At 45.2% G+C, this 24,409-nt stretch overlaps 1 protein-coding gene across 18 annotated transcripts in view; it reads left to right on the plus strand.

The window, feature by feature from the left end:
• The window catches only part of PTK2 (protein tyrosine kinase 2), a 330,274-nt gene that overhangs the window by 252,171 nt on the left and 53,694 nt on the right, over positions 1–24,409 (plus strand). For 12 of the 18 annotated variants that reach the window (XM_075920049.1, XM_075920046.1, XM_075920047.1 and 9 more), the window contains 5 exons: positions 1,390–1,410; positions 2,471–2,568; positions 9,555–9,639; positions 19,218–19,318; positions 24,067–24,182. In XM_075920049.1, coding sequence (XP_075776164.1) covers positions 1,390–1,410; positions 2,471–2,568; positions 9,555–9,639; positions 19,218–19,318; positions 24,067–24,182 — 421 coding nt within the window. The remainder of the gene's footprint in view (positions 1–1,389; positions 1,411–2,470; positions 2,569–9,554; positions 9,640–19,217; positions 19,319–24,066; positions 24,183–24,409) is intronic. The other 6 variants (XM_075920048.1, XM_075920055.1, XM_075920050.1 and 3 more) reach the window with 1 other exon arrangement.

Here is a 24,409-nt window from a genome sequence, read left to right on the forward strand (position 1 = left end):
TTGTGAATTTATGTCTTCTAAGGCAAAAGGCTAATACCCCATCTGCTTAAATTATTTTGTGCCATTGTTGGAAATTGGAAGTGTGGTTTTAACTACCCTAGAAAGAAAATCTGGTTTTCTGGTGTTAAAAGTTCTGTCTGCAATTTATGTTGGGATTTGCTGTGTAATTTTTATCACTTGCTAACCTGTACTAGAATGGTAACTGGTACATGGAAAGGCAGAAAACACTCACTTCAGTCATGCCCGTAGATAAGGATGGGAGGGAAAACCCAGTGACATAGTTACATTTCATACCCATTTAATCTCAGGAATACTTAATGTATTTAAGGATATGATTTATTTATGACTTCGCCGTCCTGATTTTATGTCAGAGCAAAGGGATGTTTCATTCACCACTTAGGCATTCGGAGCATTGGTTTTTTGCTGAGGAAATTATTCGGCAACAAGACAATGTACGTTTCCTGAAAGTGAATAATATATTTTAAATAGTGTATAGTAAATCACTGCATTAATCTCCTTCAGAATAATATCCATAATCACAAAGAAGTATGATAAATGATATATTTTCTTCATTGTAAAAACGGATGTTGCATATCAAGAATCATGCAGTCCTTACTTACATGAAAACTTTAACCTGTTAGCTCCTGCAAGGTCCTAAGCTGGGAAATCTGTGGCCTGCAGAACATATGCAGCCCATCAGGGTTTTATGTGTGATCTGCAAGACATTTTGTTTACCATTGCCGAAAAGCAGGGTTGCCAGATTCCACTGCTTGCCATCTGTGTAGTATTTTTTCCTACCGATATTGTTAAAGTGAAGTGAGTGCTGATTGCATACAACATTAATGGTGAGAGCCATGCACTCTGCATCCAATCAAAGCACTGCCACAGTGCAATTGGCACACCCCACAAATTCTAGGTATGCAAAAGCAGTTAACAATTTTACCCTTGAATGGGAGACGGTCTTGGTTATGACACTTGTGGCCCACTGAGATGGAAGGCCGCTTGCACGACCCACTCACTAGCCTAGGCTGCCCATCGCAGTCCTAAGCACTCAGGTTGGATCTGATTTAGCAAACCACTAACTAAAACACGCCTTCAACCTAAATCATGAAAGAAGTCCCATTGGATACATGTGTTTACGTGCAACACTGGATTGGGACAGAAATCTCAGCCTCTTCAAAGTTTGAGCCCAGCTTCTATAAGAACTGCAGGATCAGACCCCTGATTTGTGTTAGTATAAGCATAAAATCAATTGGGTAGGAAATCATTTTAGTTAAACTAATATTTTTGATCTTTTTAAATATTATGAAATATTTGTCCAAATGATTTGTTAATTTTAAGAAGATATTTCTAAGTGAGTGTTTGATTTTTCTCTTAAATGCACTGCAGAAAGCTATGGAATAGATGAAGGTAACAGGAGCTCTTTTAACGATCTCTGTGTGCTTGCAATTTTGGAAATGATGTGGAGTTTTTCAATTTAAAATTGTTCACTTTTATTTAACAAGCATTGTGTTGATTGGCTTAATTGTGTTTCCATAGTTAAACAAATTCTTTGGTAAGCTTTGGAATTTTAAAGAGGTAAATGCAATATTTTAAGAATAAATGAAAAGACATTGATCACTTTGGTTTCCAGCGAGCTGATATCATTTCTTAGCACTAATAATGCCATAAAATTATAAGACTTGAGACCTAAGCTAGTTGAGAATCAGTTTTTCTCCTCCTGGAGATTGACAGCTGTAGAAATTCACACTGTGTTTCCACTGTTGCTGAAAAAAATACCATTTCAGACACTGCCAGAAATTAAATTACCAACCATATAATTCAACCAGAACTGAATAAATTTGATTGCTGAACTAGGGAGCCATTTCTTGTCTTGGGTATACTTAGTCTACTAAAGAACAAAGCTAATAAAATTACATAAATCATGGAAGATTCTATATCAATTTGGTGCCAAGTGTACACAGCTAAAAGTGTGATAGTCAGAGTTTTACACTTATTCGTTTTACTTTTTCTATACATCTTCATTTTTCCCCTGCAGCCACCTCTTTAAAAATACTTTTGGCTCATTTGATGGTTCAGAGATCTATAATACCACATAGTGTAGTCCTCTTAAACATATGGCTTTAAGTTACTAATTAATTCCATATTATTCTAAGCTATTTGTGTTCCTTTCCTTTTTCCTTTAAAAACCATAATTAATTAAGAAGAATTTCATTGTATTTACTGCATTGAAATAAATATTGCATAGTAATTAATTTAGTAAATCAGATTTCAGTGTCTTATTCAGGGCTTCCATTCAAACAACTGTTTAAGAGGATTCCACTGTGTATACAGTTTTTGTATAGGTTGGTGTTTAGCAAATTTTAATCTTAGTTATTCATATGTTAGGCATTGAAGTAGGTTATTTTGAGTTTGGGGTCTCATGGTTTTCATCAGTAGTTTGAGATTTAAATCTATTTTATTTTTACAGCCAGGGATTATGAGATTCAGAGGGAGAGAATTGAACTCGGACGCTGTATTGGTGAAGGACAGTTTGGAGATGTACATCAAGGAGTTTACATGAGTCCAGTAAGTATCTTTTTTAATATGAACACACATTTTCAGGAGATGTACATACATACCTAATATGTCTTCCATATGGTCCATTTGAGTGAATTAATATTGATTGATAGTGCTTTGATATAATAGTATTTATGAAATGCATTGCACATATATCATGCTTTACATGTTTAAAAGTTGTGTTAAATACATTAATCCTCTGAGTGTCTTTGTGAAGTAACTTCTTTAGATACTATTATTCCCATTTTACAGATGGGAACACTAAGGTAGAGTAGACTTGGCCAAGCTCACACAAAAATCATTGATTGAGTCTGGATTAAAACTCATGATTCTTGACTCTACTCTGTACTATTTCTTCTTCACCTGGATAATATCTCAGCATGCTTAGGTTATCCGTCTTGGGAACAGAACAGTATGATATGCCCCACTTTCTGGTGGCCAGGTTTTGAAAAGAGTTCATTGTCTAGTCTGGCCTCTTGTTTCAGTGTCTTAATGGAAACTGAGCTCTCTTGAAGTCTGAACTTCAGTTGTGGGTGCAGAGGTTTCTTGAAATATCTGATTTTGGCCTGTGAGAGGATGTAGAAGGGAGTGCAGGGCCTGGGAGGGAGTTGTGACCTGGGAGAAGAGGAAAAGGGGTACAGAGAGTTTGGGTGGTGGTCTGGGGCAGGTAGTCAGAGGTAGGGTTGCCAGATGATTTAACCAAAAATACCGAACACCGCCCCCCCCCCCCCCCCCCCGCAAAAAAAAAATCACTGGGGAAAAAATTCTGTTGAGGAAAAAAAGGGGGGAGTCCAAAGTTGTTGAGCCAAAAAAAAAAGGACCCCAAGAGTTATTAAGCAAAAAAAATTTTTTAAAAACCATCATGGCCCCTTTAAGAAATGCTCTGGGCCAGACAGCTCCCCTGTGGAGCCAGGTAAGCACCCGGTATTTTTGCCTCCTGCCGGAAAAAAATCAGAAAATACTGGACAGAAACCTGAGACAGACTGTCTGCTGCAGGCTGCTTACTGCTCCATGTGGCTCTACTCTGGGCATGATGGGGAGGGGGAGGGGAACGAGAAGGGAGGGAGGGAGAAGGCTTCACATCATTGGGGTTTGGTTGGAACTAACGCGTCCTGGCGCGCACTTTCACTTTCAAAACAGCTGTTGGGCGGAGTTATGCGCCGGCAAGATCATGCTAATGAAGCATGGGATACTTAAATCCCCGCTTCATTGACTATTTCAAATGCCTTCATTTGCATCCCTAGTTCGAATTAGGGTGCAAGTGTAGACATACCCCTAGTGAAGATACTTCAGTACATACGGTGAAGATACATAACTATACTAGTGAAGATACATAATTACGCAGTAAGATTTTCTGTTGATGTGAGATGTCTCCATGTTTTTACTGTTTAATTGCCTGTGTAAAATCAATTGCTGGCCTACATAGATCTTGGAGAACAAGTATCCATGATATACAACCATTCTCACAGCTGGGGAACAAGGCTGGAGCAGCGGGAAGATGTGAGGGGGATACAGGTTTCCTTTGCAGACACTGCATTTTACTCCCCACTTCTTTTTTTCCCTTCCCCCATTACAGCACGATCCTCTTTGCACCTTAGCATTCTGTGTGAATGAGAATTTCAGCCCGTTTGCAGGCGCTGCAGGAAAGCTGGCAGGTCTGTACATTGTTCAGTAATCTAGCTCCATTAGCATTAGACCTAGGACATTTGCTCCTCTCCGGATCTCCAGCAGAGTAGCTGCTTTTAATGCTGGTGCATGTCTCTACTGGCAGCTCAGACCCTCATTCGTTATTTCCCCCAGAGCTCTGAGTTGTGTCTGTCCGGGGCTCATTGCTTTTCCTTGGATCAGTCTCCTCCGGCCCCTGCTCTGACCCCTCAATCACTGTGTGATGTAGTGTTGGTACCTTGCTGGTTGCTAGGCTTGGGCTGTAGGTGACCCCCCTGGCTGCTGTCTGTACCACGGCCCAGCAGAGTAGCAGATGGGTCAGGTAGGTAACCTGTTCTACTGGTTACCTCCCAGGGAAAGGAACAAAGGGAGGAAGGTGGAGTACAGCCCCTGGCTGCGGGGCAGAGCTGGAAGTTGGGCAGTTTCTGGCTGGTATCATGGAGGAAGCAGCCTAAGCAAGGGGCTGGGATTTAGGGGCCCAGTCTCCCCCATCTCAAGGGGGGCTGAGGCATCCTAGGCCTGCCCTGTAACCAGATTACATCTATGCTGTGCTGTATCCTGGAGAAGCAAAAAACTCCCTCTGTTCTACTGGCTGGTGGAGTCTGTTCGTGCCATTACGGGGGTGCAGGAGTCGGGGAAACCCCAACGCACCATCACACACTGACAATACTTCATTGCCAGAAAACAAGCCAGGCCAAGGGAGACCTCTCCCCTCCATGATATTGAATATTTGTTGGCTTAGGATTTTTAAGATAAATAGCAACTTCAACATCTACATATAAAAGTGAATCAATATTCTTCTTTTACTCTTGGTTTCAGAGCCACATAGTTCCCATAGGAACCACAAATCCCCATCTTAATCCAGAAAGGCACCAGTGTTTGTTCCCCTTCCACAGATGGGAACATAGTAACCAACCAGCCACAAGGGTTTTGATGTGCAGCTATTTGGCCTCATTTTCACCCTCTCACTTTTCTGTGTTACACCCCCAAACCCCTCCCACCTCCAAACTCCCTCTCATACCCACACCCTTCCAGACCCTGCCCTCCTCACCCTCTCCTGCACCCCACCTCCCACCCAGATCCTACACCACCATCCCTATCCCACACACTGTCAACCCTGGTCCAACACATAAAATCCACCAAATCCATACCCCAGAAAAATAAACTTGGCCTATGGAAAGCCCTGAACCTCAGTCTTCCCAGCTGGAGCACCAAAGTAGTGAAGTGTCTCGGTTGGGGGCCATGTCAGTGAGGGTTGGGGGTTTTTGAAGGAGTATTTTTGCTTCTCACTTGTGTGGTCCCCAGCTGGTTTTTCTCTGGGTCAGTATCCCCGATCCAAAAAAGGTTCCCTACCTCTGCCATAAATAAAGAAAACATTTTGTGTTGGACATAAATTAATATTTTACTTTATTTAAAATGAAGTTTGATAAACTAACATGAGAAAGTTAAAACACTTAACTTGTTTAATAATTTAAATTAAATCATTCTGCCTAGCTACAGGACTAGCAAAAAGTCTCAGGCGTAATTATGTAATTAACAGTGAGTTTCCATTAGCAACTGGTAGTCCACAGAAAGGTTTGTATTGAGCCAGGTGGTTCACATGCCAAAAAGTTTGAGAACCACTGGCCTACAGAGAACTGCCAGCTATTTTAAACAGCTGGCAGTTGCTTCTGGCAGCACGCACCCATGGCCGGGAGTGGGTAGGGGGCGGATTTGTGATGTTAAATATCGATTAATTGAATAGTTGAGTAACCTCATGAATTCTTATCGGTTAATCGACTATTCTATAGTCCCCGGGGGTGGAACCCGCAGCCAGCGCGCTCGGGCCCCACGCCCAAAGAGCCCCTTGCCACTCTGTGCTACTGCCTCTGTATCAGAGATAGCAGCGCAAGGCTCCAGGCGGGAGCTTGTCCACAAGGAGATCCAGGTTAAAAACCAGCTCCCCTCCCAGACCAGCTGACTGTCGCCTTTTGCTGCTCTGATAAAGGGGCAGCAGTGCAGAGTGGCAGCAGTCCCTGTTGCGGGGGAGGTCTAAAGTCTTGGACCTGGCAGGAGCCAGAACTGAGTCAGGCTGCCTTCCCACCTAGCTCCTAATACACTTTAAATGCAGAGCCGCAGCGGGGTAGGTCCCAGACCTGTCACAAGTGAGCAGTGAGCTGGGCTGCTAGCCAGCCTGCTAAAAAATTTACTGGCAGGGGTGGGGGGAGAAATGCGTGTAGTCCAGTGGTCCCCAACACGGTGCCCACGGGGGCATTTGTGTACGCCCGCCAAGTGCTCAGGGCTGGCCTGGCCCCAGAAACGTGGCGCATGTGCGGTGTCGGAGCCGGCCTGGGCACATGGCGCACGGTGAGCACCAACCCCGGGAGCGCCGCGGATTGGCCGCCCGCGCTCTGAGCACGCGGTGCTTGCAGGGTGCGCCGGCCCCGGGCGCGCAGCGCTTGGGGGGAGCGCCGGCCCTGGGCGCGTGGCGTTTGCAGGGTGCGCCGGGCGCACGGCGCTTGGGGTGAGGGGAGAGCGTAGGCCCTGGCCCCGGGCACGCGGTGCTTGGGGGGAGCACCGGCCCCAGGCGCACCGTGCTTGGGGAAGGGGAGAGAGCGCTGGCCCCGGGTGCTCGGCGCTTGCAGGGTGGGCCGGCCCCGGGTGCGCGGCCCTTGGAGGGGGCCCCAGCCATGGAGGGGGCCCCGCCCCCGGGCACGCAAGGGGGGGCCCTCCCTCTGGCGCCCGGCGGGCGAACGGCCACGCCCCCTGGCGCCCGGCAACCTCAAATGGTTGGGGACCACTGATGTAGTCTATAGCATTAGTCTATAAACTTTTGCTTATCAGTTAATCAACTACACTATTATGTCCCTAGGGGGAACCTGGTGCGCTCCCCCGCCCCTAGGCCAATCGGAGCCTGGGGGTGGGGAAGCAAGCAGAGTCTCCCACCCCCTCTTAGCTGGGTGGCGACATCTAAAAGGAACTGCCAGACATTTTGAACAGCTAATAGTTCCTTCTGGTGCCGCGCACCCCTGGTGGAGGTTGGAGACTTTGCGTGCTTCCCCACCCCCAGTCTCAATTGGCCTGGGGGCACAGCAGGGCGTGCCGTGGGCCGGATCCAACATCTTAACAGGTTGGATACGGCCCATGAGCAGGATTTTGCCCACCCCTGCTATAATCTATTTGTTTGGAAGAAATGTCATCATAGATGAAAAATTAGTAGTCTGAAAAATACTGTTAAAAGTAATATTATGAGAGTGCTGTATCTTGGAATCTAAAAATCAAGCTGATTTATTCCCAGTAGTTACTAAGTTGCACTCAAAGAGTCTTCAATTTGGTTAACTTGTATTATAATGGCAGATTGAGTGCAGTCATCTGTATCCTTAATATGTTCTCTCTCGCTCACTCCACTCCACCCAAAATCTGTTCCTAACTACTTTTTCTCTTTATTTAACTCACCCTATGACAGTCCCGCCTACATTTATCTTGCACTTTAGCTTGGAATTCTTGCTTGTTACAAAGGCTTAAACTTTTACTCAGCAATAAAACTAATTATTATAAAATATACAACAATACACATCTCCAGAATGTCCTCCGTAGAAACCATACTGTGTACTTAGGTAAGAATAGAATAAAATAATCTAGATTTACAAGTAGCTACACCATAAAGTAATGTAGATGATTGAATAATTTATAGTTTTATCTAAAACTACTAATCAATGACAGGGTATGAGAAAAATATGTCCATAAAATAAACTTAAAATTACATAAGGTATTTTTGTTTTTGAAATGTATGTGCTTCTCTCTGAGGGTCCTTTTTAGAAATTTTAATATAGTTTTATCACTGGGATTGAAAGGGAGCAAGATTAAGAAACAGATGCCAGTGACCCAGAAAAGTATAATCTTACCCTTATCCCAGTAACATTTGTATGTAAAAATAGAAATAATAATAGAAAAGGAATGAACACACAGAGGGATTAATTCTGTGAGGCACTGAGCATCCTCAATTCAATTTACTTCAGAGTGCGGTAAGAGGCTCAACCCTATAAACAAGAACATGATGTTCCCTGGCTATCTTAGAACCCATTTTGAGCAAAGAAGAATTTTTAACCTGATTTCTGCAACTGGTGGGTAGGTCTATAATTTAGGCCCTGATTGTGTGCACATTTAATAGAAGAAAAGTAAAAGCATGTGAGTTATAGGTGAACTCAATAGGACAGCTCATGTGAGTTGCATGTTTGCAGGACTAGGACTTTTGCATTGGAACATGTTAATTAATTGCATTGGCTCAGATATAATCAAGATTTCCTTCCATTGTAGCAATTGTTATTGTGACTTGAAAAAGCTGTTGTTCTGAGAAAGCTGTAATATCACAAGTAAATAAATGTCAGTCTTTTTTGTTTTGCAAACCACAGTTGGTTAATTTGGACTTAAACTAGCATTTCAAAATAATATTTTCTGGTAGATCATTTTATTTGGGTACTAATGAAACTTGAACATCCTAAAGCTTTTTTTTTTCCCCTCCCAAAAAAACTGATGCTCCTTCTGTCTGCAACCCATAAAAAGAGTATTTATAAAACACATCATAGAAAAATAACATTAAAGATGTCATCTTAGCCCAGAAGATGCATTAACAATATTCTCATTTTTCTGTACCCAGAGTCTGCTATATTTTGTTTCTGATTTTAAATATGTGTGTTGTACAAAAAAATTTCAAAATGTCTGCTTTAATTGGTGAGCTGGCTATTTCATAAAATAGTCATTTAACACTCTTTCTTAGTTTATAAGTTAAATAGAAACTTTTCATCCTACTGTGCATCCTATTAATGATACGGTTATTATTAAAGACTTTAGTCAGTCAAAATCATGTTCAGCTTCCCCAGTGCAGAAGCCCACAAAAGGGTGTGAAAACCCAAACATTCCTCTGTGTGGCTTTTCATATGCTTCTCTGTTGTACAAGCCAAAACATTTTTAAAGCTGGAAGTTGTTTCCTCTGCATCACTTTACATTGTATCTGTAGTGTTACCGCCTTTTCAGCAATATTAGAGAATGCATGCCAAGGTTCAGGTCAGCTGGTCATTTTATAATTATCTATTATAAACTAAAAGAAATGCTTTCAAACGGATCATATTTAACTGGATGTTCTATATACAAATATGTAATGTAAAATGTCTCAGTTATCAATATTTAATCTTTTATATTTTTATTAATTCATGAACACTTTCATGTTCCCAGTAATTTTTAACTAAATATTGTGCTTAGCTAAGTATCTGTTACTGCCTCCCAAAATATTTTGTTTAAGAAGTGTATTTGTTATTGGCTTCATTTTATTATTTGAAATTTCTCTCTTGCAGGAAAATCCAGCTATGGCTGTTGCAATCAAAACATGTAAAAACTGCACTTCAGATAGTGTGAGAGAGAAATTCTTACAAGAAGCCTGTAAGTTACAAAATATTTCCTTTGGTCTAACTTTAGAAACAGTCCTTTAAAACAGTGTTTCTCAACCTTTTTTTTTTTATATATAAAGTACCCCTTTTTCAAAAAAAAAAAAAAAAAAAAAAGTATACCCAGTACCTACAGTTTTCAGACACAACATTTTTTTCTACCATTGCAACACATTTGTTTAAACAACTTAATTGTAGCCAGGCGGGTGATGAAATTTTTGGGTGTAAAAAGTACAAAAATAATAAAGCACTGTAAAACTTAAAACAAAAATTCAGTTTTCTCCAAATTTTAGTCGTGTTGATGTACCCCCCAGACTTCTCTCAAGTATCCCAAGGGTACTTGTACCACTGGTTGAGAAACACTGCTTTAAAACACACTATTTCTTCATGTATTTCTCTTTCAAGAAGACTGTTGAGCTTTTTTATGTCACATACTTTTGATATTACTTTTAAATGTTTGGGTCTGTCCTTTGGTATGTGGCATACATTGCTGCTTAGATCTTAAAAATGAGACATTTTGCTTATACATACACATGAAGTATCTAATTTTCCAAATTAAATGGTGTTGCATAACACATTTAAGATGTCAGGAAAGAGGCCTTCTTGGAAAGTTAAATGAGACTTAATTCCCCATATCCTTCTTTCCCCATTAGATACTATAAAACTCTAACCTATTTCAATGTGTTAAAACATCTCCAGAGGGACAGGTCTTCCTATTTGATAGGAAAATTGCTAAGACTTTATGGCTATATCTGGATTACGCTGAAGTTTCAAAAGAGGATATGCAAATTCCTGTGGAAAGTGAAAGTAGTCAGGATGCAGTTTTTTGACCAAACCTCCCACTCCTTTTTCGAAAAGCCACTCTTCCTCAAAAAATGTGGTTTACGCAGCTTTTCGAAAAAGCGGGGGTTGCCGGAAAAAAACATGTCCCGACTACTTTCACTTTTGAAAGTTCTGCTTTTGAAAGTGATATTGGAAGAAGATATGCAAATTCCTGCATAATTTGCATATCCTCTTTCAAAACTTCAGTGTAGTCTAGACGAGCCCTAAGCCCTGAGAAGGGACTTGTTAGATTGTTTGGAAGGGAGACGGGGCCCACATTTTGAGTATTTGGAGCAAGGATTTCTCAATGACCTGAACTCATTATGTTAACAAAAACCAGTACTTATGCATACGGAGGAAGGATTAATAGAACTTTGAGTATGTTAGAAAATATATCTACAATAATCCAACTAAATATTCATAAATGGGGGGGAATATTCATAAATGTGGGTTAACCTTCAAAAGGAATTCCTAAGAGATTCCCTTAACATCCTGTTTTGTAAAATAAATTGCCATTAGAATACATACAGCAGTCTTATTTCATGCTCTTCTTGTTCATTGCTATTATACACCTTTGAGATCATGTAAAATTACTGTACAGGCAGTCCCCGGGTTACGTACAAGATAGGGACTGTAGGTTTGTTCTTAAGTTGAATCTGTATGTAAGTCGGAACTGGCGTCAGCCGCTGCTGAAACTGATCAGTTTCAACCGCGGCTGAATCTGGATGCCAGTTCTCACTTACATACAGATTCAACTTAAGAAACCCTGCCGTCCCCAAGTCAGCTGCTGCTGAAACTGATCAGCGACTGATTCCAGGAAGCCTGGGGCAGAGCAACTCTGCCTCGGGCTTCCTGTAGTCAGCCGCTGGTCAGTTTCAGCAGCGGTTGACTTGGGGACGCCTGGGGCAGAGCAGCTGGGGTGCTGCTGGGTTGCTCCAGTAGCACGGCTCCTCGGCGCTACTGGAGCAACCCAGCAGCACCCGAGCTGCTATGCCCCAGGCGTCCTGATTCAGCCGCTGCTGAAACTGACCAGCAGCGGCTGAATCAGGACGCCTGGGGCAGAGCAGCTGGGGTGCTGCCGGGTTGGTCCCGAGCGGCGCTGCGGGACCAACCCGGCAGCCCCCAGCTACTCTACCCCAGAGGTAGGCAAGAAAAGCCTGGTCTGCTGGGGGGAGGGCACTAGCTGCACCCCCCCAGCAGACCAGGGAGACGGGGGTGGCGGGACTGCCCAAGTCCTCCACGGCTTTGCTCCGTCTCCCTGGTCTGCTGACCTGGGAGACGCGGAACAAAGCCGCAGAGCAGCGGGACAGTCCAGGTGCGCCGCGGCTGTCCCACTGCTGGCGTGCTCCAAGGCTTTGCTCCCCATCTCCCTGGTCTGCTGGTCAGACCAGGGAGACGGGGAGCAAAGCCGCGGAGCACGCCCGCAGCGGGACAGCCCAAGCGCGCCCGGGCTGTTCTGCTGCGGGCATGCTCCGCGGCTTTGCTCTCCGTCTCCCTGGTCTGCAGGGAGACGGGGAGCAAAGCCTTGGAGCTCGCCCGCAGCGGGACAGCCCGGGGGCGCTTGGGCTGTCCCGCTGCGGGCGTGCTCTGCGGCTTTGCTCTTGTCCCCCTGGTCTGCTGGGGGGGTCCAGTAAAGCCGCTAGACCTCCTCCCCCAGCAGACCAGGGACACCAGAGCAAAGCCGCTGTCTGGGCGGCTTTGCTCGTTTGCCCGGGAGCAAAGCCACCCCGGCGGCGGCTTTGCTCGGGTGTCCCTGGTCTGCTGGGGGGGTCCAGCGGCTTTGCTGGACCCCCCCCCCCCCAGCAGACCAGGGAGACCGGAATAACCCTTTCTCGCCCCGGAAGACACAGGTGGTGACCCGCTGCCCGTGAGCTCCGGGGCGAGAAAAGCCCCGTTTGTAAGTGCGGATCTGACATAAGTCGGATCCGCGTAAGTCGGGGACTGCCTGTATTGTGTCACTGTATTAAGGCCAAAAGTAAGAAGACATTCCTATTCTATGTTAGGCACTTTTTAAAATTCTCTGTTCACAATTGTTATATATAATGCTAAAGGTTTATTCCTTTTTGAGTGTGAGGTTTATTAACTAAAAAACTAGATACATGGTATGTATCTAGCTGTGTGCTCCTTTTTAGTCCCTGCAGGAAACTTGGGTACAGGCAGTCCCCGGGTTACGTACAAGATAGGGACTGTAGGTTTGTTCTTAAGTTGAATCAGTATGTAAGTCGGAACTGGCATCCAGAGTCAGCCGCTGAATCTGGACACCAGTTCTGACTTACATACAGATTCAACTTAAGAACCCCAGGCGTCCCCAAGTCAGCTGCTGCTGAAACTGATCAGCAGCTGATTCCAGGAAGCCCGGGGCAGAGCAACTCTGCCTCGGGCTTCCTGTAGTCAGCCGCTGGTCAGTTTCAGCAGCGGCTAACTTGGGGACGCCTGGGGCAGAGCAGCTCGGGTGCTGCTGGGTTGGTCCAGTAGCGTGGCCGCTCCTCGGCGCTACTGGACCAACCCAGCAGCACCCCAGCTGCTCTGCCCCAGGCGTCCTGATTCAGCCACTGCTGAAACTGATCAGCAGCGGCTGAATCAGGACTCCTGGGACAGAGTAGCTGGGGTGCTGCCGGGTTGGTCCAGTAGTGCCAAGGAGCAGTGCTGTGGGACCAACCGGCAGCGCCCCACCTGCTCTACCACAGGGGCTTGGTCCACATCTCCCTGGTCTGCTGAGGGGGGCACTGGCTGCGTCCCCCACAGCAGACCAGAGAGACGCGGAGCAAAGCGGCGCAGGACCCGGGGCGGGACCCGCGGCGCTTCCAGATCAGCTGGAAGCGCCTGGGGTCCGGACCCGGGTCCTGCGCCGCTTTCCTCAGCGTCTCTCTGGTCTGCTGGCTCCCGCAGCAGACCAGGGAGACGGGGAGCAGCTTTTCTCGCCCCGGAGGAGGCGGGCGGCGGGACCAGGCGTCCCGCCGCTCCAGTCCTCCGGGGCAAGAAAATCCCCGTTCGTATCTAACTCGGGGACTGCCTGTATTGTTCAGAGTACTTACTAAGCAAATAAAGAAGTTTGTTGAAATATAGTATGTTGGTCATTCCTAACATTACATAAAAGAATGACATGTGTATGAGAGAGCATCTCTTTGCATCTTGAAATGGCAAAAACAGGAAAAAGTCATATAGTAAAACAAATAAGCAGATTTTTTAGTAGAAACCTAGAAAAATTCTTTCCTAAAAGAAGGAAAAGATCAGCCTGTGTTGGGACATTTTGTCCATCCTGTGGCCCATGCAGGATGGTTCCCACAGTAAGTACATGCTTGATCCATCCTGTTTCTAAGCAATTTGCTTTTCATCACTTTCCTTAGATGATTATTCCACTGTGACTCCATCCTTCTTTCATTTTTTACATTATTATGTTCTGATTTTCCTTGTCCTGTGCCTTTTTCTCAACCTCTCGCTCATTTGGTTACTTCCTATCCCATGACAAAAATCCTTTTGATCTTCCCTATTAGAGTTAAGAGTTAAGAGTTAGAGAGAGATCTATCCATCCTTGGTACTGCCTCCTGCTCAAACTTTCTCCCAGTCTCCTTTCTTTCTCTATCTGACCCCTGGATTCATTAAACATGCTGGCTACAATAGATTTCTGAAGTTATTTTCCTTAAATTCTCTTTCTGACCCTTTTCAATCTGACTTCCATCTTCTAAAATGCACCAAAACTGTTCTTCCTAACGTCTCTAACAATTTCTTGTTGCTCATGTATTGAGTCTCTACTCTATCCTTATCCTCTGTGACCTTTCAGAGGCTTTTTGTATTGTTGACCACCTGCTACATCTTGATATTTTGTACTCCCTTGGCTTTTTTGTTTCTGCCCCCTGAAGATTCTCTTTTGAGCTCTCTGACTCATCTTTTAGTGTCTTGTTTGGTGTGTCTTTCAAGGTTCCATTCCTGGCCTCTCTTCTCAATAATGGCTATGACTACTGGTTTTGTATGGATGATTCATAATTCTGCATTTCTCCTGATGCACTAGTTTACTCCCTCCCTTGCTGCATGGAGCCCAGGATGAGTGGGGAAGTCCCCAGCTGATCACCAGCTCCACAGGGCACTGCTGCTTTGAAATGCCACGAGGAACCTGATGCCGGACTCTCTGCAGCGTTTCAAAGTGGCAGCACTGCACAGAGCCAACGGTCAGCGAGAGAGTCCCCAGCTGATCCAGGGCTCCACGTAGCACTTTCACCTTTCGCCCTAGGGCTGTTGCTACACTTTATAGGCAGAGGCGCCCTATTGATTAATCGAATAGTCAATGCAAAATGCATCGACTATTCAATTAGTTACTCGCAGTTTAACATCACTAATCCACATGGACTCTTCTTTATCCTTCCTTAAATCCCTTCTTAGGACTCACTTCTGATAGTGACAGTTGTATGGCCCTATTTTGTTGCTAATTTTCTGATAGTTTTCTTGGAAAAAAAAGAATGTATAAGAAACATGTAAGGAAAAAAAAACAGAATTCCAAAACTTTTTCCCTGTTTGGGTACCTGCTAAATAAAAAATAATGATATTTTAAGGGGACTCCATTGGAACTCCATGGCCAAAAAAAGTTTGGGAAACCCTGGACTATTGAAAATATTGTCAAAGTTTTGAAGGGGATAGAATCAAAGGGCAACTTGTTATGTATAAGTTCTATAGGTTTTCTAATCAGGGTGCAATGTTGAATTATTAACTAGACAATTCTTATGCATATAATATGTGAAATGTGTTCATTACATGACAGCTGTGTGAAAGCTGAGAGGACACTCCTGGACTAACAAGACTACGCAGATCGTTCATTTTTGCAATATTAATCTGCTCTTTAGAAGACAAAAGTATAGAGTTGGTTTTTTTATTCAGATTTTGCCCATATTACATGAACTGAAGTAGAATTGAGGGTAGACTGTAATTTTTTGTTGACAGTTTTTGTCAAACCCCAACAATGTGAGCTGCAAAGATAAAGGAAACATAATTTTAAGATATATTTTAGGACTCTTGCTGTGTGTCATGAGATAAAACTTAATAAAATGGCTGATGTTTTTTCTTCATCTAGCAAATATTCTCTCCTCCGTAATATTAGTATATAGTTATTCATCTTATTGTGTGAACGGTATCTTCATTTCACTGCTAGGAGTGAACATAAGTTAATTACAGGCAGTCCCCGGGTTACGTACAAGATAGGGACTATAGGTTTGTTCTTAAGTTGAATTTGTATGTAAGTCGGAACTGGCTCCAGATTCAGCTGCTGTCACTGAAACTGACCAGGGGCTGACTACAGGAAGCCGGAGGCAGAGTTGCTCTGCCCCCAGCTTCCTGGAATCAGCCTGATCAGTTTCCACAGCTGCTGAATCTGGAGCCTGGGACAGAACAGCTGGGGCGCTGCCCGGTAGGTTCCCACAGGACCAACCCGGCAGCACCCCAGCTGCTCTACCTGAGGCGTCCCGCAACAAAAGCCTGGTCTGCTGGGGTGGGGCGTACTAGTTGCGCTCCCTCCCGCCCCCAGCAGACCAGGGAGACCCGAGCAAAGCCGCACAGGCGGAGGGACCCCGCCGCCCATGTGGCTTTGCTCCTTTGCCCCCGAGCAAAGCCGCACAGGCAGCGGGATGCTGCCTGTGCAGCTTTGCTCCTGTCTCCCTGGTCTGCTGGGGGGGGTCCAGCAAAGCCGCCGGACCCCCCCAGCAGACCAGCGACACCCGAGCAAAGCCGCCGCGCTCGTTTGCCCGGGAGCAAAGCCGCCCAGGCGGCGGGACCCCCGCCGCCTGGGTGGCTTTGCTCCTGTCCCCCTGGTCTGCTGGGGGGGTCCAGCGGCTTTGCTGGACCCCCCCAGCAGACTAGGGAGACCGGGAGAAGCTTTTATCGCCCCGGAGGACACGGGTGGCGACCTGCCGCCTGTGAGCTCCGGGGCGAGAAAAGCCCCGTTCGTAAGTGCGGATCCGACGTAAGTGCGGATCCGCGTAAGTCGGGGACTGCCTGTATACCCATAGCAAATAAAATCTGGTATAAACCAAATCATTACATGAGATTTTTCTATGGATATCATATCACGTACATGCAGTTTTATGTGATGATTGAATTATACTCTTTTTTTCTTTGCTTTCCAATAAGTAAGAAATGTGCAGTTGAAGTGTTCATAGATTATATTCTTTGTCAAGTAATGTCCCTGTGAGTGCTCCACATTAGGTCACATTCACCTTTGATTTTTGGTAGCAGTGCCTGTTCTGCCTGTGCACGTGCCCTACACATGCTTGTACCCATACCTGTAAGGCTATGTTAAGTCTTCAGCTAAATCTCATACCTCAGTAATAAAGTGGTCAATACCAAAGACTACTACTGCCATGAAAAATTACTACCATGAGACCAGCTTCATTAGAATCATAGAATCATAGGACTGGAAGGGACCTCAAGAGGTCATCGAGTCCAGCCCCCCGCCCTCAAGGCAGGACCAAGCTCCGTCTACACCATCCCTGACAGATGTCTATCTAACCTGTTCTTAAATATCTCCAGAGAGGGAGATTCCACCACCTCCCTTGGCAATTTATTCCAATATTTGACCACCCTGACAGTTAGGAATTTTTTCCTAATGTCCAATCTAAACCTCCCCTGCTGCACTTTAAGCCCATTACTCCTTGTCCTGTCCTCAGAAACCAAGAGGAACAAATTTTCTCCTTCCTCCTTGTGACACCCTTTTAGATATTTGAAAACCGCTATCATGTCCCCCCTTAATCTTCTTTTTTCCAAACTAAACAAGCCCAGTTCATGAAGCCTGGCTTCATAGGTCATGTTCGCTAAATCTTTAATCATTCTTGTCGCTCTTCTCTGTACCCTTTCCAATTTCTCCACATCTTTCTTGAAATGTAGCGCCCAGAACTGGACACAGTACTCCAGCTGAGGCCTAACTAGTGCAGAGTAGAGTGGCAGAATGACTTCACGAGTTTTGCTTACAACACACCTGTTGATACAACCTAGAATCATATTTGCTTTTTTTGCAACAGCATCACACTGTTGACTCATATTCAACTTGTGGTCCACTATGACCCCTAGATCCCTTTCCGCCATTGGAATACTCAACCCCCCCTGCTACTGGCCGGTGCTTTACCAATGGCCTCTGCAGCATCAAACTTCTGCCTTCTAACAATTGGAATGACGTGTTGGATTCCTCCTTCCATGCCTTGTTATCTCCTTCACTGGCCTTACTCGGATCAAAGTGCAATGTACTGTGAGCAGTTTCCAGGGCTCTCAACTCAGACTCCCTACAAACACTGAAGAACTAATTTCTCAGCATTGTTTATCCTTCCTCCCCTTTCTGAGCCTGAGAAGACCTTAGAGGAGCAAGAAGGCAAGGACAGACAAAGAGATGAAACCCCTCACAAACATCTTGTCGTCATTGGATGATGCAATCATGTTGCCATCATTAGCTGTTGACTTTTGGCAATTCCAGGACTTGCTTGAAGGTGTGAGGAAATGGGGCTTCTTATGGCAGAACCTCCCTTACTTTGTTCTCCAAGGAGAAGGTATCTTTATGCCATCGTCCAAAGTTCTTACCTTACGTGTTCTTGGAGTTTCATATCAACCAAACTATCCACCATCCTCTCCTTCCCCACCCCCAAAGCCTCATCAGTCTACTTTTCATACACTAGATGTTAAGAAGACATTAGACTTTTATTTGGACAGGACTAGGCCATTCAGGAAGACTCCTAAACTCTTTTTTTCTGTTGCAGATCTAAAGGAGCCCTTATCTCCACTCACAGGCTATCTCAATGGGTCTTTGGATGTATTATTGCCTATTTCAGTTTTGCTGAGGTTACACCTCCCCTAGGAGTGACGGCATGCACTACTAGATTACACTCTACATCCGTAGCGCTACACACTGCTTTCTGGTTGCTGAAATCTGCAGGACTATAACATGGTTGTTGGAGCTCACATTTTCAGACCACTACATCCTAATTGATCCTACCAAATCAGATGTGGCAGAAAGCAACACAGTTCTTTATTCAGTGATGGACTCTTTGGAAACTCCCACCTACTTAAAGGGTTACTGTTAAGGAGTCACCTAAGTTGAAGCACTTCCAGTGGCACTATTTGAAGAAGGAGGAGGAGACAGAGTGATTATTCAGCTTGTACAGTAGCTGGAGTTCTTCAAGATGCCTTCCCAGTGGGTGCTCCATTCCTTACCCTCCTCCCATCTGCTTCAGAACTGCCTCTGTAGCTTTGCCATAGGAATGGAATTTGTGCATGCTGCCCAATTTAGCCTAAGTACGGGGCACAAAGATGATTAAGATGCATGGGCAGAACAGGCACTGTTACCAAAAATCTCTGATCAGAGGCCCAGGGAACACATGCACACCTTAAGTGGAGCACCCCCAGGGACACATCTCAAAAAACTCCTGTAGCTGCACAAGGTGAGTAAGCTATTTTCATATGTCATTTAAAAATAACTAGTACTCTGTGGTTGGAAAAGATGTACATTATACCTTATTAGCATCAGTGTAAAGAGTATTCTGCTCAAATAGCATTTTAGATTCACTCTGCGTTGTTGTGAAAGACTAGACACTGTTCAAGGCAGTGGAGAATCAAGCCCAAAACAATCTAGTGATATGCTCTTATATGACCATTGATTCAGACTTACAGTAAAAGCTTGTTAAATGAATCCTCTTATTACAAAAACATTTTTTTCATTTAACAGCTGTTGATTTAACAGGCAGATTTTGTTTCTTATGAGTAAACTTACATCCTTCTTTCTAGTAACAATGCGTCAGTTTGATCACCCCCATATTGTGAAGTTGATTGGAGTTATTACGGAAAACCCTGTCTGGATAATCATGGAGCTCTGTACACTAGGAGAGGTATGATAAATTCCTAAGTATTTACTTTCTTCTTCCCTTTTATTCACAGGCACTTTCATATGGGACTGGGGAACTGCTTATTTAGTCTAACAGATTGTGTTCTGCACTCTTAGGCAAATTCACGAAACATGATCCAGTATCATGGGATCAATTCAGCCCTGTGGAATTGGTCATAACTCCATTGAAGTTAAGGGAATTAGCCTGTTTACATGAGGGTTGACTTAGGCCTTGGTTCTCAGAGATATTTTGAATTGCTGCTTTAATGTGAAAACTAGTATTGTGTGTCAAGTAAGAAGTGCACACAGTTACATAGAATAGAAAAAATGTTATTGTGGATTATTTAAAATGTGTGTGCTCCAGACTGAAATCTGGCCAAACAAGTTTGCAATTCCCCTACCTTTAAAGCAGGGGTGGGCAAGATATGACCAGCGGGATAAATCTGGCCTGCAGCTACCTTGCTGGGCCCTTAGCACAGAGCCACTCAGTCACTTTAAACTGCGCACCAACTGGCTGCTCTCTGCTCTGGCTACTGGGGAGGAGAGGGGAGGCTTCACATGCTGCCCCTGCCTGCCAGCTCCCATTGGCCAGTTTTCAGCCAATAGGAGCTGAGAAATTTTGCTGCAGGCAGGGGCAGCGAGGAAAGCCTCCTCACTCCCTCTTCTTGCACCCCCTCCCCACCACCAGAGCAGGGCCACATGGAGCAGCCAGCCGTTTTGACCAGCATGGGACTGCAGCAGCCAGGCAGAGAGCCTGCCTCAGGTTCCTGCAGGCCTGCAGGCTGGGAGCCTCCTAGGTAAGCGCTTCTCAACCACAGCCTGCCCTCTGGCACCCTACCCACTCTCCCACCCCAACTACGTGTCCCAGGCCACCACCCCCTCCTTTCCTAGGTCACCACCCAAATCTGTATCCTCACTCCACACCTCTTCCACGACACAACTCCCTCACAGACCCCACACCTTCTCCTGCACCCCAGTCTCCTACCCCAAGCTCCCTTCTGCATCCAACCTCTGTCCCAGACCCAACTACGTCTCCAAAGAAGTGCGGCCCTTGACTGCGTACCAAAGTCTTGGAGGGGCCCGCCATTAAAAATGATTGCCCACTGCTGCTTTAAAGGACTGTTCAAGTTTAACAAAAAAGACTTAAAATATCCACTTAACTTTCTTGTCTTCTGTGTTGAGAGGTACAGGAAAGAAAATGGTGATCTTATTTGCTTTTTATTGTGCCAAGAAAACTGAGTTCATTTGACTTCATGCAGTTACAGCATTAATAGTCATTGCCAAAGGCATCTGGCTTTCAGCTGACACGTTAATTTAGTGCTATGGTTAGGACCCTTATGGGTGGCAGCCTCCTACAATCGCACTTTTGTGAATAGTTAATGACATGGCTATGATCATAATTTTGAATTTGTGATGATATTCAAATTTATTTAGCCAGTTGTGTAAAGCCTTAATATATCAGTGTATCATAAGAGGAAATTTTAAATAAACTTTATAAACAATATTTGCAAATAGGTGTTTGGCATTAAAAGAATGCTAGAGTGGTTTATATTCTGTGAGTGTCTCATGATGAAAACCATACCAGAAGCATATCACTGTGGAATCATACAATTTTCTTTGCTAGTCTTAAATGGCCTTTTTTAAGGTTTGCTCAATACAGGCAGTCCCTGACTTACGCGGATTCGACTTATGTCGGATCCGCACTTACGAACGGGGCTTTCTCGCCCCGGAGGTCGAGGTGGCGGATTGCCCTGTTCGTAAGCTGCTCCCGGTGCCCCTGGTCTGCTGGAGACGGTCCTCAGCAGACCAGGGGCACCGGGACTGAAGCCGCAGCCGCGGCGGGGTCCCTCGCCTCTGAGACTGCCGCTGCGGCTCTGCTCCCCGTGTCCCTGGTCTGCTGGGGGGAGGGGGGGGCGCAGCTAGTGTGCCCCCCCCCCCAGCAGACTAGGCTTTTGGTGTGGACCCTGTGGCAGAGCAGCTGGGGCGCTGCCAATTGGTCCTGCAGCGCCGCTCTGGGCACTACTGGACCAACCTGGCAGCACCCCAGCTGCTCTGCCCCAGGCTTCCTGGAATCAGCCGCTGATCAGTTTCAGCAGCAGCTGACTTGGGGAGCTTGGGGTTCTTAAGTTGAATCTGTATGTAAGTCAGAACTGGCGTCCAGATTCAGCCGCTGTTGAAACTGATCAGTTTCAGCAGCGGCTGAATCTGGACGCCAGTTCCGACTTACATACAGATTCAACTTAAGAACAAACCTACAGTCCCTATCTTGTACGTAACCCGGGGACTGCCTGTAGTACTATAAATTAGCGCATTTAGCAGGTGTAAAACTGTGCAGTATTTTCATTAATACTGCACAACTACAGGTGAGTAGTTTCTATCTGTAGGTATGTGTAAACTACATCCCTCTGTCGAAAGAGGGATGTAAATTAGGCAAATTGAAAGCACAAATGAAGCTGGAATTTAAATATCCCACACTTCATTTGCATAATTGCGTCACAGCGGTCTTTTGAAAAAGGGTATTTCCAAAGTGAAACCGCTGTCTAAACGCAGTTCTTTTAAAAAAAAAAAAAAAACACCTTTTTCGAAAGATCCCGTACTTCGAAAAAGTTTTTTTTTTCTCTGAAAGAACCGCGTCTAGACAGCGGTTTCACTTTTGAAATACAGGCAGTCCCCGAGTTACGTGGATCCGACTTATGTAGGATCCGCAGTTATGAATGGGATTTGCTCCGCGTCTCCCTGGTCTGCTGGGGACCTGCAGACCAGGGAGACGGGGAGCAAAGCCTCTGAGGACGCCGGCAGCAGGACAGCCGCGGCGCGTCTGGGCTGTCCCGCTGCCAGCGTGCTCCACTGCTTTGCTCCACGTCTCCCTGGTCTGCTGGTCTCCAAGAAGGCAAGGACAAGCAGACCAGGGAGACGGGGAGGAAAGCCGCGGAGGACCCGGGCGACAGGACCGCAGTGCGTCTCGGTCCGCCGCCTGCGTCTGCCTGGTCTGCTTGGGGGGGAGGGGCGCAGCTAGTACGCCCCCCCCCCCCAGCAGACCAGGCTTTTCTCCGGACGCCTGTGGTAGAGCAGCTGGGGCGCTGCCGGATGGTCCCGCAGCGCCGCTCTGGGCGCTACTGGACCAACCCGGCAGCACCCCAGCTGCTCTGCCCCAGGTCCTGATTCAGCCGCTGCTGGTCAGTTTCAGCAGCGGCTGAATCAGGACGCCTGGGGCAGAGTAGCTGGAGTGCTGCTGGGTTGGTCCAGTAGCGCCGTGGAGTGGCGCTACTGGAGCAACCCAGCAGCACCCCAGCTGCTCTGCCCCAGGCGTCCCCAAGTCAGCCGCTGCTGAAACTGACCAGCGCTGACTACAGGAAGCCCGAGGCAGAGTTGCTCTGCCCTGGGCTTCCTGGAATCAGCCGCTGATCAGTTTCAGCAGCAGCTGACTTGGGGACGCCTGGGGTTCTTAAGTTGAATCTGTATGTAAGTCGGAACTGGCGGTCAGTTTCAGCAGTGGCTGAATCTGGACGCCAGTTCCGACTTACATACAGATTCAACTTAAGAACAAACCTACCGTCCCTATCTTGTACGTAACCCGGGGACTGCCTGTATCCTTTTTTGAAAGACTGCTGTGACACGATTATGCAAATGAAGCGCGAGATATTTAAATCCCCACTTCATTTGAGCTTTCGATTTGCCTAATATCCCTCTTTCAGCAGAGGGGTGTAGTTTAGACATATCCTGTATGTTTCACCACTTGTAATGCAGCTGATAGCATCTTCAGGACTAGGGATTTTTCCACTGTAGGTTGTCAATGCACCTATATTTCTTTTTCTGAATGTTCCTTTGTTTCTGGAGGCCCCAGCAGTAAAGACTTCCCTTGTTAATCCAAGAGAAATGCAAATCAATCTGCTATCTTTAAAACAGAGAAGTCTGGTATCAGATTCAGTTTTTAATTCTGACTCATTTTATCTAAATCAGACATTTATGAAAGACTTTAGAGGTGAAGTAATTAGATTGTTTGTAATGCAATGTGAAAATATCTGAATAACATAGATTAAACAGTAATTTGTTAGATTTGTCCGAAGTGAGTAGCACAATTTGTCTCCATTCATTTATTCAGATATATCATTTCTTCCCTTTATTTTCCAAATACTCCTCAGACTAAACCTTCCTTCTCAGTCTCTATTGTAATGCTGTTAACAAAAGCCAATGTTACATTGTTATGATATAATTGTCTTTTACTAGATGTATTTTTTCTATAAAATGTATGTAGTGTTGTTAGTTTCTCTGAGCTAAATCCAGGCCTCTAGTAAAAGCTGTTCAATTATAGGAATAAATTAATACTGCGCAAGCAATAATAATTTGGCCTGTGTTCAGGATCACCCCGTCTGCGTACAAACTCCATCCAGTTACCTGCTGAGATTGTTCATGCCAATTGCATGAGCAATTTCCCATGAGTGAACATGCAGAGAAGTTCAGGAGCTCCTACTCCAAGTGGACCCAGCAGTGTGTGAGCTCTTTGGCTTCAAGATGAGAAAGAGTGGGGTGCAAAAATTTTATCCTAGATGGCTATCTTCTTTCACACCTTTGGGACAGCCTGAATTTAGTACCCAGAGAGTGAGTTTTCTATATGACAACTGACTTTTCTCTTCTAGTTTAAAGGGGAGGATTGTCTACTATGAAATGTAAAAACTGCACCATTTGAGATTTCTCTCTTCTTTGGATTTATTTTTAATATGTCATGACCTTTCTCTCTTCTTTATCCAAAAGCTGAGATCATTTTTGCAAGTAAGAAAATACAGTTTGGATCTGGCCTCTTTGATACTCTATGCTTACCAGCTTAGCACAGCACTTGCCTACTTAGAGAGCAAAAGATTTGTACATAGGTAAGATAATATCTGAATAAAAACTTTCAATTTAAACAAAAGGGTTCATAGATTATTAGACACATACCAGGGCTGGCAGAGTTGCTGGATATTGGTTATGTTCACTAGAGGGAAATGGTTACAGCACAATCCTGCATTCTCTTATGGTTTCTTTTCATTTAATATTTTCTTGATTTCTCCAATAAGATAAGTGTGTCACATATGGAACAGTATTTTGAGACTTTTAA

This window comes from Pelodiscus sinensis, chromosome 2 (genome assembly GCF_049634645.1).
Source record: "Pelodiscus sinensis isolate JC-2024 chromosome 2, ASM4963464v1, whole genome shotgun sequence".
In the NCBI taxonomy this organism is placed as follows: Eukaryota; Metazoa; Chordata; order Testudines; family Trionychidae; genus Pelodiscus; species Pelodiscus sinensis.